Below are 13,010 nucleotides of genomic sequence, written 5' to 3'. Positions count from 1 at the left end.
GCATAATTGATATTGTGCTGCATGGCAATTAAAGCTTAAATGATAAGCAGTTTCCATAAATTACTATAATTACTATGACTTAGTAACTCAGTATTTCTGGGGTCAAATGGAGGAAGTATGGTTGTTGTAAGGAGAGGGAAAGCAGATTTATGGTCCAGGCTCCTCCTGTGTCAGAGGTAGGCCTTGGGGGTGGGGTACCACCAGTGTTCTGCTTGCCTCTTCCTTTTCAGAGGAACTGAGTCTTAGGGAGGCAACATAACCAGCAAGGCCATAGAGCTGATTAGTGGCAGGGCTAGGATTCATGTCAAAGTATACTAAATCCAAAGCCCAAGCTCATAATTTAATACCAAAAGCAATTATGTTTTCAATACATATGGAAAGCAGTGTAAGTGTGAAAGTGAAAGATGTTTGAAGAGAGAGTACTTACTAGTACCTGAAACTAAATCACAGATCTATGAATCCTTAATTTTTTTCCTATAGCTTGACCACATTGGTTTCTTGATAGATGGAAAAGAGTAGAGTTTATGTTGAGATAGGAAAAGAATCAGGGGAGTAATTTCGGCATCTAAGAACACCTGGGAAACGCTCTATGGCTCTGAAAGAAGAGAATAAAGAACAGGATATGGTATAAAGGCCGGGAAAGGACTTTCAGGGGAAACCTACCTTCTAAAAAACTGGCCAGCAAACACCCTGCCACCTGTACGTTTGCTGAAGAGTTCTCTGCTGCCACAGGAGCCCCAGTGACTGGGGTAAAACAGGACAGGTTTTAGTTTACTCCTAGTAAAACGGGACAGGCTACTCTAATGCTAATGAGCTCCCCAATTCTGGGCTCTAGGTAATTTATCCCAAATCACTGAATCACTGAAAATTAGGAATTTCACAGTTTCAGGTCTCACATTTAAGTCTTTAATCCATTTCAAGTTGCTTTTGTGGGATAAGGGTGTGGGATAAGGGTGCAGTTTCATTCTTTTGTATATGGATGTCCAGTTTTCCCAGCATCGTTTATTTAAAAGACTATCCTTTCCCTGTTGTGTATTCTTGGCACCTTTGTTGAAGATTAGTTGACTAAGAATATGTGGATTTACTTCTGGGCTGTCTATTATGTTCCATTTGTCTATGTCTATTTTTATGCTAGTACCATACTGTTTTGAATACTATAGCTTTGTAGTATATTTTGAAACCAGGTAGTGTGATGCCTCCATTTTTGTTCTTCCTGCTCAAGATTGTTGTGACTTTCAGGGTCCTTTGTGGTTCCATATGAATTTCAGGATTGTTTTTTCTATTTCTGTGAAAAGTGTCATTGGAATTTCGATAGAGATTGTATTGAATCTGTAGGTTGCTTTCAGTAGTATGCACACTTTAACAACATTCTTCCAATCCATGAGTACAGGGTATCTTTCCAATTACCTGTGTCTTTTTTCATAAGTGTTTTATAGTTTTCAGTGTACAAATATTACCTCCTTGGCTAAATTCATTCCTAAGTATTTCACTGTTTTTGATAAAGATGTCCACTATCACCAGTTCTATTTAGTATGATACTGGAAGCCCTATCAAGTACAATAAGACAAGAATATAAATAAAATAAGGTGTTCAGACTGGAAAGAAACTGTCTTTTTTATAGATCACAATTGTGTATGCAGAAATTCCCAAATTTACGAAAAAGCTTCCAGAACTAATAAGTGATTTTAGCAAGATACAAGTTCAACTTTTTAACACTTTTATTTCTATACACTTTTATTTCTAATTGGAAACCAACAAGCTGTTAAAGTACCATTTATAAAGGGGGAAAGAAACTACCTAGGAATAAATTTAACAAAATATGTGCAAGGTCTATTGCTGTAAACTACAAAACCCTTACTAAAGAAATCAAAGATGACCAAAATGAATGAAGCAATATACTGTATTCCTGGATTAGAAGACTCAATACTGTTATCAATTCTCCCCAAATTGATTGATAGATTTAATGCAATCTCATCAAAATCTCCACTAGATTTATTGTATAGACAAGCTGATTCTAAAATTTATTTGGAAAAGTAAAACTAGGATAACCAAAACAGTACTGAAAGAGAAACTTGGAGGACTCATACTATCTGATAAGACAATTCAATGAAGAAGGATAGTCTTTTCAACAAATGGTACTGAACCACCTGAACATCCACTTACCAAAAAAAGAATTCCTATAAATTTAACTCAGATTCTAGACCAAAATGTGAAAGGTAAAACTACAAAACACTTAGAAGTAAATGTACTCCTAGGAGAAACTCTTCATGACCTGGGGTTATACAGAGTTCTTAGATAGACCACCAAAAGCAACATCCGTAAAAGAAAAAAATAATAAATTGTCCTTCATCAAATTAAAAACTATTGCTCTGCAAAAGATACTATTAGAATGTAAGGAAGACATATGAATGGCAAATAAGAACATGACAAGGTACTCAAACATCACTAGTCATTAGAGAAATGGAAATTATTACATTGGTGCAAAAGTAATTCCAGTTTTTTCAACTATTTTTAACCCTTTAAACCTCAATTAATTTTGCACCAACCTAATAAAACCACAGTGAGATCCCATTCTACATCTTTGCGAATTGCTAAATTAAAATACTGATAATACCAGGTGTTCTTGAGGGTATGGAGCAACCAAAACTCCCATACATTACTGGTGGGATTGCAAAATTATACAGCCACTCTGGAAAACAATTTGAAAGTTTCTTAAAAAGTTAAACATATACCTCCCTTTAACCCAGTAGTTTTCCTAGAGAAATAAACTTATGTTCACACATAAACCTATGCACAAGGATTTGTAGTAGCATTGTTCAGAATCCCCAAAATCTTGAAAGAACCCTAATGTTCTTCAGTGGGTGCGTGGATAAACTAATTGTGGTATATCCACTTAATGGAATATTATTCAGCAATAAATAAAGGAACACACATTTGGATACATGCAACAGGATGGATGAGTCTCAAATGCTAAATAAAAGAAGCCAGTCTCATGATTACATACTGTATGATTCCATGTACATGACATTCTGGAAAAGACAAATTATAGAAACAGAATACAGATCAGTGGTTGGCAAGAGTTAGGGGTAGGTGGAGGGTCTGACTTTAAAAAAGGGTGTAGGAATTGTTCTGTATCCCTACATCATTTCTGGAGGTGGTAACAAGATGCTTACATACATATTTTAAAACTCAAACTGAACCTAAAAAAGTGAATTTTGTATGTACATTTTTTAAAATAATAAAAATACTTCTCACCATGTATGCATTTCTCAAAGCTCGTTTAATGATATACTTAACATTTGTACATTTCACTATGTCTAAATCTTGCATCATCTAAAAATAAAGATTGTAAACAAACAGTGTTTGGAGGATGGGAGAGAAACACCTAGGTGCTCTAATTAGAAAAATTATAACCCAAAGTGTGAAAATAGTCGAATTTATTATGGCAAAGTTCCATTTATTTTCCTTCTCATTAGATTACCATGTTGTCTGTTTCCTTGACAATACATTGTTGATTCACCAAATGCTACTTAATAATGATAGTTTCTGGCCACAGCTGGATACAACCTCTTTTGTGATCTGTTTCTCTGCCACCTCAGGTCGGGTTTGTCCTGTCCCCCATGTCCTCGCCTTTTGCTCACAATTCCTCCTCTCTCCTCATCTGTCGACAAGGGGATAAAAAATCACATTAGGGAAAAATGTGGTTTGAGTGTTATCTATGAATTTGTTACATTTAAGATTTCGCTATAAATTATTTCTGGACGAGCAGAAGCTTCACATTGTGTTGGTTGCGATCATCTTTGGACCTTATAAAATAACAAACTGACCGGGGCTTTATCTTAAACATTGTAGACTATTTGCAATTCTTTGAATTGACTGGTTCTAGTTTCGCACTTTGCTGTGGGTGACAGTAGATGATGTCAGATTAAATTTGAATTGATCTCCTTTCATTGTTTACCTCTGGTGCTTGTGAATTTTCTTCAGCACCAGAGAACCTTTCAGAGGCTTTCTGTCAATACAGCTACCTGACAGTCATGTGTATTTGGAAACTGTGCATTTGGCACCCACTGTTCTCTGTTGCATCGGAGCTAGTGGGGAGCCACAATGGGCGTACAGTGAAGTTATTGGTTGCTACATCTCAGTGGGAGTTATTGAAGGGAAGAAACAGCACTTGCAGGACCTCAGGAGAGGATGAAAAGAAAAACTGGTAATATTAACACGAGCCAGCTATTCTTCGCTACCAAAAAATAATGATTTAAAAAGTCAGTCAATTTTACTAACGGAACGAAAGTGTTTGTCAACCTTGATTTTAATTCTTGTAGTAGATATGAAAAACAAAGGGTTTCTATTTTAAAATATATAATAAAATTTAAAAACATCAAAACTCAGTAGAAGACAAATTATCTGAGCAGAAATATAAATTAAAACAATGGAAAAATGCTCAATTTCTGAGGAAATGGAAATTAAAATGCAGATGTCTTTTACTTATCAAGTTAGCAAATTTTAATAATAAAGATGCTGGCAAGACTTCAAAGAATAAACAGGTAGACAAGTAGCAGCAAAAATTGATGTTTTGTAGGTATAATTTGCCCATACTTTGTTAAAAGTTCTTATTCTTTAACCCAATACTTTGTTGGTTATAACTCAAATACAAAGAAAAAAGGCTGTTACAGGTAGGTCCTCACTTAATGGCATTGAATAGGTTCTTGGAAACTGAAACTTTAAGCAAAACGACATATAATGAATACAGTTTTACCACAGGCTAATGAATATAAACACTTAAAGTTCTCATGGCATATTTCTGGTCTCAAGAACATCACCAAACTTCTAAATGAAGACCCAGAACACTTCTAATATTAAGCATTGAAGTAAATGTGAGCTGTACATACATATAAGAATGATTAATGAAAACAAGATAATGATTTTCCAACCTGCTTATTCCAATTCAGGGTCATGGTTGGCCAGAGCCTATCCTGGCAGCTCAGGGTGAAGGGTGAGACCCAATCCTGGATAGGATGCCCTTCCATCACAGGGCCGCCCACACCCACACCACTCAGGGGGGGACAATTTAGATACACCCATTCACCTCACCTGCACATCTTTTGGATGTGGGAGGAAATGGGTGTACCCAGAGAAAACCCGTGTAGATATGCAGAGAAAAGGCCGAGAATCGATTTTTTTTTCCCCTTTCACATTGTAATGAAACGTTATTCAAGGACCTGCTGTATATAAATCTGCTTAGCTTTATAATGGTCTGTTTTGCTACAGTGCATGTCTGTACTGCAAATTTGCTTATACCCTGATTAGTAATTAGAGGAATGATGTTAATATAAAATGACTTGTGTTGGTTCATATGCTGTTTTCCTCAGAATGTTTTGAAACCATCAAAGAAAGCTTTTTCACCATTAAAGAGGATGGCTTAGTGGTATATGAAGACCTCAAAAAAAAAAAAAGACAGTTTCATGGCCTTGAGAGGTGCTTTTGCTTTTCAGTGGTAAGCGATCCAGTGAGGCTGCCCGTGTGGTTGAAGAGGTTGTGTTTAGGAGAAAACATGAAAAAGCTATCTGCTGCCTTAAGTTCTTTGATAGAATTGGTTCTGCCCTCAAGGACCTAAGGACCTGCATCTCAAAAGAGGACTCGGAAGCTCCAGGTTAAGGCTGACCCAGGCGCCAGTCCTGGTTGGGGCTAAATGGTGCTGTTTCTGTTCTAGGTACTTCCTTGGACTCTGCTTACAATGCCACAGAGTTTTGAATGGTTCGCACTGTTTTTCCCTTGAGCCCTGTTACTTTTAGTGTGATTTTGCAGAACAGGTTTTTTAGTTACTTACATTAAGGAAAATATGTAAATGTCCAACAATAAGGGATGGTTAAGTAAGTTTTAGGACAGCATCTTGACTCTGATGCATCTGTTAAAATGATAAGCATAGAAAAATTTCTATGAAACAAATGCAAGAATTAGAACACAGAACTGAGTGTCTAGATATCATGATTACAACTGTGTGAAAATGTTCGACTTGTTACCTGGCCTGAAATAGTATTGCAGTTAAAATTAAAAAAAATAAAATAAAAATTTTTTATGAAGTTGGTAAAATAGAAGTAACAGTGTAAGCTAAGTTTTTATGTGACTTTGGTTTCAGAATTCCTGGAAAACTCAAGCAGTTCGTAATTGACTTACATTCTGGAAAACTTCACAGAGAATTCCATCACGGTCCTGACCCAACGGATACAGCCCCAGGACAGGTAGGACTCCTTTTTTCCAATGGGAACTTTTTTCCTTTTTCAGTTAGTCTTGAAGAGGATCTAAAGCTCTTGCACAGTTTTGAGTTTCTGCTCCTGAATGTCTTTGTAAAGAAATTCTGAACAGACTCTAGATAATCTGCAAATTATGTTCCTTTTAAAAATTTTTAAATTTCATTCCTTCAGAAAAGTTGCAAGAATGTTACAATATAGGTTTTGGTCTGTGTATGCCTTTTGTGGATATGGCTTAACTATGGGTTAAATACAATTGGCTTCAAATAAAATAGGAGGTAGGAAATGGAAGTAGGTAGATCAGTGAAGAAATCAGTGGATTCCATTCCTTGTTCACACGGTCCTCTGTAGCTCGGAGATTGACCACACTATAAAGAAAAAGACGATTTGGTATTCTGGCTAACCCATCCTAAGAGCCCTCACCAGTACAGTATTCATAATGTTGAAAGCTTATGGTTTCATGCAGCTTTCCATTTGAGATTTCGAATGCTTGACATTTTGTATTTGCTTTGTATGTATATATTTTTTAACCTGAGAATTTTGCTATTTCTACCATGTAACTTGTTACAAGTAATTTCTATGTTCCTGCTTTGTTAAACACCCCTAAATTTGCATTTTGATACATTATTGATTTATATGATGTCTATTACAACTATGAGAGGGAAGATGATATATACCAAACTCTCTTTTATTTCATATGCCCAGAACTTCAATCCACTATTTTGCCCAAAGAAACTCCACATATAAAAGAAAAATAAAAATTAAGTGAATTTTTCTTTACTTTGAATCAAATTGAAAGTCAAGAGTTCCCTTTAGGAATCTGATGACACATTTTTCCCTTAAAATCTGAGGTCAGATTTTTCTTTGATAGTTAAGCAACTATAGAAGCAGGCAAACCTTTTGTTGGCAGTAATTCACAGGTGATTATTTTCTTCAGAAAAGTGGGCCTGCATAGTATTTTACCAGATTAGGGAAAGATGTAGCTTACCATTATTGTCTTATCCTGATTTGTCTCAACTTCTCCATTAGACAGTTGAACTCCTTGTATTTTACTTACTCATCTTGTGTACTAAATGGTACTACATACGGTTGTTTCAGAGTAATATTATTTCAGCTAAATTAAACCAAATCTATATCTCAACAAAAAAACAAAAATATGCATTGGGGGAAATGGAACATGATAAAGTTGTATAGGAAGTTTGTAGACACTTATTTTTCATTATAATGGGAATGTGCCATTATGTGTATGATATAATATATGCACTATGCGCCTGTGTAAACTACAGGGGATGTTGAAACAACGACAATCGTGTTTGCCCTTGAAGAGCTTACAGTGCAAAGAAAAAGGATAGACTACACTGCCTTTTCTTTGGAATTCTTGGAAGTCACTCTTACAGTTCCACCATGTATTTTTGTCTGCTATTTGTACACAAGTAAAATAACTGCAGAAAATAATTTCTTGCAGTATTGAAGTGTTTATTTTCTTCCTTATGTCAATTAAGTTTTGACATAAGGCATCCAGGTAATTGTTACATAAGAATTCCAGCTGCAGAGTAAGATGCCTTTAATTCTCTTAGCAGTCATTTGTAAGAGGGAAGGGTTTGGGTCGACTTATTATCAAGGGTTGTGCTGCCTCTACAGAATATTCTAGGAAAACACCCAGGTGTCGGGTGCTTTGTTTCCTTCCACTACACCTCAGGAACTGTCAGTGGGCTCACAGTTAATAGCTCGGTGGCAGCCCTGCCCTGGAGAATCTGAGGAAGGGCATATGAAATGCGGAAAGCAAGATTTCAAATGTGAACTCTTGTCTTTGGCACATAGTAGCTATCTTTTATTGATGATTAAGCAAATAATTACAGGGCAACTACCATTCATCTAATACTCTTATTAAAACGTTATAACTCCATAAAATATGTTGATATAAAAATGTTTTATTCTCTCTTGTAGGAAGTCCAAGATGTAGCAAGCAGTCCACCTGAGAGCTCCTTCCAGAAACTAGCACCCAGCGAATATAGGTACACTTTATTGAGGGATCGAGATGAGCTTTAAAAACTTGAAAAACAATTTGAAAGCCTTTCAAACAGCAGCATCAACTTACGTGGTGGAAATAGTAAACCTATATTTTCATAATTCTATGTGTATTTTTATTTTGAATAAACTGAAAGAAGTTCCGGGTTTTTAATTTTTTTTCCTCCCCTGACTCAAAATGCATTGTCATTTAATACAGCCTCTTTTTAAAAAATCGGCTAGGGTTTAAAAAAACCAACACAAAAATCAGAGGCCTCTCTTTGCTTTCAGTCTGTCCTGTAAAATTTGTATGAATCAAGTGAAAGGTGACATTGCCAGAAGCATCCCATTAACTTGCACTACGATTAGGTTAGGCGGACTTAGGGGTTTTTCCTGTGTACTGTGTGCTTTCCTTTTTGCTCTTTACATATGATCAATTCTGTTGGTATTTTCATTATCACGTTTCTCAAAGCTAAGGGGGTACATATTCTGGATACTTGGGAGGGGAATAAATTAAAATTTTCACACTGTGTGCTGTGTTTTACTGACTGGTTGGATATTGCTTATGAAAATTCCATAGGGGTGTTTTTTGGATTCTTAATGTATAACTTAAAAATACTATGAAGTGGAGGAGAGCCATAAGCCAGAACATTTGGCAGGAACTGTCCTTATGAATTAAGAAAAAGAAAATGAAAGGCGTTATTAAATTGCTATGTGTTTTTCTAACAAAGTGGCATATGGATGGCATTTAAAGCTCTGAATTATACCTAAACCTGGGAGAGGAAATTACTCGTGGAGCAGGTTACCAGTGCTGAACTAGATGGCTTTTAAGGCTCCTCCTATCGTGACACTTCCATTTCCAAAGAGAAAAAACAGCAGACAAATGGTATTTCAATAATTCTAAGCTCTTTCTATCTTGTAATCTTGTTATAGTTGTATAGATCAAAATCAAAAACAGTAGGCACGTAGGTTTTTAATTTCTTTTCCATTGTGAAATTGTCAGAGGACCCTGCCCCCTCCAGATTCTCTGATTTCTCAGGCCTGCAGGGTACAGTCAAATGGGTCCCTGTACCAGGCCTCAATACTGCCAGGGAACAAAAACCAGAGGGAACAAAAACCTCGGTATCCTATCAGGAAGCCCAATGCCAGAGGACAGACACGTTCAAAATTGGCTTTCCTCTGGGCCTGGGTTGGTGCTATAGGCCAAGAGTCATTTTATATTTGGAGTCTGTCGATCCCAGTTTGGGGAAAGATTATTTTTAAGCTTAAAAGGCTGACATGTGCCATTATATGTAGTATGTAATATATGTAACATCTTCCAATTCTTTCAAAATAAAGTGAATATTTATAATGGATATTTAATGATTGTTCTTTTTAAAAATCAGCCTAGAAGTCTTAGTTATGCATGACTTATCCATCATTTGATTTAGAATAATAAATTTGTTAATGTGATAAGGGGCATGTTTAGTATATTTCACCAAATTAACTAGAACGGCAGGACAGAGTTGCCTAAAGGTTGGATCTTCATTGCTTGTAGTCAGTAACTTTGAAATCAGAGATGTCTTCAGGACCAAATCTGAGGTGGCCAGAATGAAAATTCACAAACATTCAACAAGATAGTACACAAAACCAAAAGCAGCACATGCAATTAACTGGAATAAATTTGTAACCCTGTAATTGTCTTTCCAGAATAATAAAAGATAAGACGCAAGTACTGGGTTGCGAAGTGCTGGCTTGAGAGCAGTTAATATGAGAAAGGGCTCAAGGAGCACATGTTCCGTGTGATCTAAGACGAGTGAGTGGCTGTTACAACAGTGAGTGGGTTTGAGATGCATTATTTAGCATTCATGCATGTTGGAACTTAGTGCCACTATAAGTGTTGTCTCTCGACTGAAGCCATAGAGGGTAAGGATACTGAATCTTATGTCTGTATGTCCAGTTTCTAGCAATTTTAGAGTCGTCATCAAATGTTTATTGAATGAATGAGATGCAAAATGACCTTGGGTAATTTTTGTACCCCTGAAGGACTCGGCACTCATCAGGAATCTGCCCAATTTTATAAAAAGTCATTAACAAGCGTAAATGTAAAACAGCAAAATGCATGACAGAAAATAAGTTCTTGTCATAGAGCAATTGTGTGGAGCGTGGGGAAGTGGCCTGTGGCTAGGGAAATGAGAGCCGATTCTGCAGGGCCTTGTACACCAAGCTAAGGGGTTTGTACTGTATGTTGTAGGCAGCAGAGGTCCATAAACAGGTTTTAAGCAGAAAAGTGTGTTCGTATTTAAGTTTGAGAAAGAAGACGATCGCAGCAGGTCTGGGTATAATAGAATGAGTCCAGCAGAGGAGAGAGAACAGCCAGAACTAAGACAATGACAGCAGAGATAGAGAAAACAGATACGAGACGTGGCAAAGATGTCAATCCATAGGGCTTTGCCACCAGCTGGATGTGTAAAGACAACTTCCAGAAATCTAGAACTCACAAATTAGACTTTTTCCCTCTGAACCATGAGTCAGAGACTATTCCAGGTGGAAGGAAGTCTTCCAGTCTACTCGGCATCAGGCTCCTCAGCTGTGAAGAGAAGGGGATGAAAGACTAGACTGAAGAACACAGTTGAGTGCAAAACCAAAGTGAGAAGCGGGCCCTTCTGCTTGTCAACCCGCCACCCTTTCCAGTTTTTCAAACATTGTTCCAGTAGTGAGGGAGGCCATAACAGGATGAAAACTTTCTTTAGATGAACTTCTGAACATTTAGTGGGCACAAGAGCTCTTTGATGAAGTCAAGTGGTCAAAAACTCGTACAAAAGAAGGAAAAACGCATGGAAAAGGCCAAAAAGAAGATTGAAATATATAACTGTTTGAAATGTTAAAGCTCAGAATGAACTTAAATTTGCAGAAAACACTCAAATTGCCAAGAAGGCATTTAAAAAACCAAAAAGAATGGAAAAGGAGTATAATGGATTAATAATCAGGAAAAGCTGAAAAACTGAACTTTTATTTTTTCTCAAGGAGATGTAGTCTGGCTGGACAAAAATAAAATGACTGACAAAACTGCAAAAATGAGAAGTAAAAATCTTACTCCTTTTAGTAATTTCAGGGCTCTTAGACCCAAACTTCAGTATTCTAGAGAGCTGGAAGTTGCAAATGCTTTCTGTGTTTGCATCTGTTGGGAATCTGAGAAACCATGAAGAATGACAGAAGACTTCAAAATAATTATAGGAAATAGCTACCTATTTTTCCAAATGAAAATATGAACCCAACTGAAATGTTAGTAGTCTATATTTGGGGGAAAGATTTAGATGGGTTGTAAAGAGTAAAACAAAATCAATTTTTAAGGCCAGTATTTAAAGACCCTGAGGACAATAAGTTGTTTCAGGAGTTAAGTTGTTTTATGTTGATTATAACTGTTTTATGTGTTTATTAAAACAGGTTGGGTAGGACCTCTGCTTGGCAACTGTTTTTTAGCTGTTTGAATTTTTGTATGTATTTCCAAGTAATAAAACTATATTTATAAAATATTTCTATATTTGAGACTTTTTACTAATTCAGTTTGTCATAAATAATGCCATACTGTGAAGATTTTTACTCAATACATATGACTGGAGTCACAAGCTTTTCCGGTTTAAAGTTTTTTAGGTCATTTAATTGCACTTGAATTGGAATAAGAAGCTATATGAATCCATGAGCTGATAATGCAAAGCTAGCTTTCAGGTGAAGTGTCAGAGCTCCCTCTTGCAGAATACCCTGGGGAAGGGCTGGCCTGCCCACCGACCGTAGGCTTTTGAATCACTAGAAGGGGGACACTGCAGCTTAGAAATGGCTTATTTAAAACCCCTTTCCAACCCCCGCCCCTAGCTTGCCTAGGAAATTCCTTCTATCCATCCTTCAATGCCCAGGACAAGGCTCACCCCTGTGGTTCCACAGCACTGTGTGTTGTAGAGTTCCCAGTCCAATACAAAGTTGGAAGTACATGTATCCCTTTTCCTTCACAGCATGCGACTGCCCTGGAAGCAGGAACTCCTCTGTATTTGTATTCTTAGCAACGTAGAACACTGTAAATCTGACAGGGATAAAGGCCAAGTGACTAATAAACATACAAACGAATGAATAAAGGACAAGAAGGCATCGTAACTGGAATGGACCCTGCTGGCTCATCTGTCAATCCCAATTACCTGAGTCTAGTTATCTTTAATCCTATATCCTAAATTGGCTATGGGGTCCTAAATTTTAGTCTAGAATAGATTAAAATCTTACACAAAGATACATAACTATCAGAATGACACTCAAATGCTGTCTTGGGCAGAGTCCTGCAGAGATGCTGGAACTCCTATGAACACTACGTTTTCCGTGAGGTAGATTTTACCCCTGGCTTAGTCATTCAGCCTTGGGGATTGACAGACTATAGTGAGTTGACAAAATACATTCTGTGGTTTATAAAACACATTTACCATTAAGCAAGTATTAGTTATTTACTGTTGCCAGGCTAAAGATGCGACAGTGGAACAAGAGACTGCCCCTATCATCACAGGGCTGAAAGATGAGTGAAGGAGCAAAGCAGATGGGGGGAAAGGTAACAACCTTGTAGGAGCCACGCTGTGTGTTCACACAGTGGAGGTGGATGTGTGGCCTGGGAGTCGGGAGCCTTCCTACAGGAAGTGGTTTCTTGGCTAGGAAAAGAAAGAGCTTTATTTTCTCCAATACGTCAGGTTCCTTCTCCCCTCCAGGGGAATTATAGGAATAGAGGCTGTCACTATTCTC

The 13,010-nt window shown here is 37.1% G+C and overlaps 1 protein-coding gene across 1 annotated transcript in view; it reads left to right on the top strand.

The window, feature by feature from the left end:
- The window catches only part of ERP44 (endoplasmic reticulum protein 44), a 63,416-nt gene extending 51,652 nt beyond the window's left edge, over positions 1–11,764 (top strand). The window contains exons 11-12 of the mRNA XM_081067521.1: positions 6,137–6,239; positions 8,196–11,764. Coding sequence (XP_080923647.1) covers positions 6,137–6,239; positions 8,196–8,297 — 205 coding nt within the window. The 3' untranslated portion in view covers positions 8,298–11,764. The remainder of the gene's footprint in view (positions 1–6,136; positions 6,240–8,195) is intronic.
- The last annotated feature ends 1,246 nt before the right edge of the window (positions 11,765–13,010 follow it).

The sequence above is a fragment of the Rhinolophus hipposideros genome (genome assembly GCF_964194185.1).
Source record: "Rhinolophus hipposideros genome assembly, chromosome: 11".
Classification (NCBI taxonomy): domain Eukaryota; kingdom Metazoa; phylum Chordata; class Mammalia; order Chiroptera; family Rhinolophidae; genus Rhinolophus; species Rhinolophus hipposideros.
The sequence above is the reverse complement of the archived record's forward strand: the minus strand, read 5'-3'. Positions and strand labels throughout refer to the sequence as shown.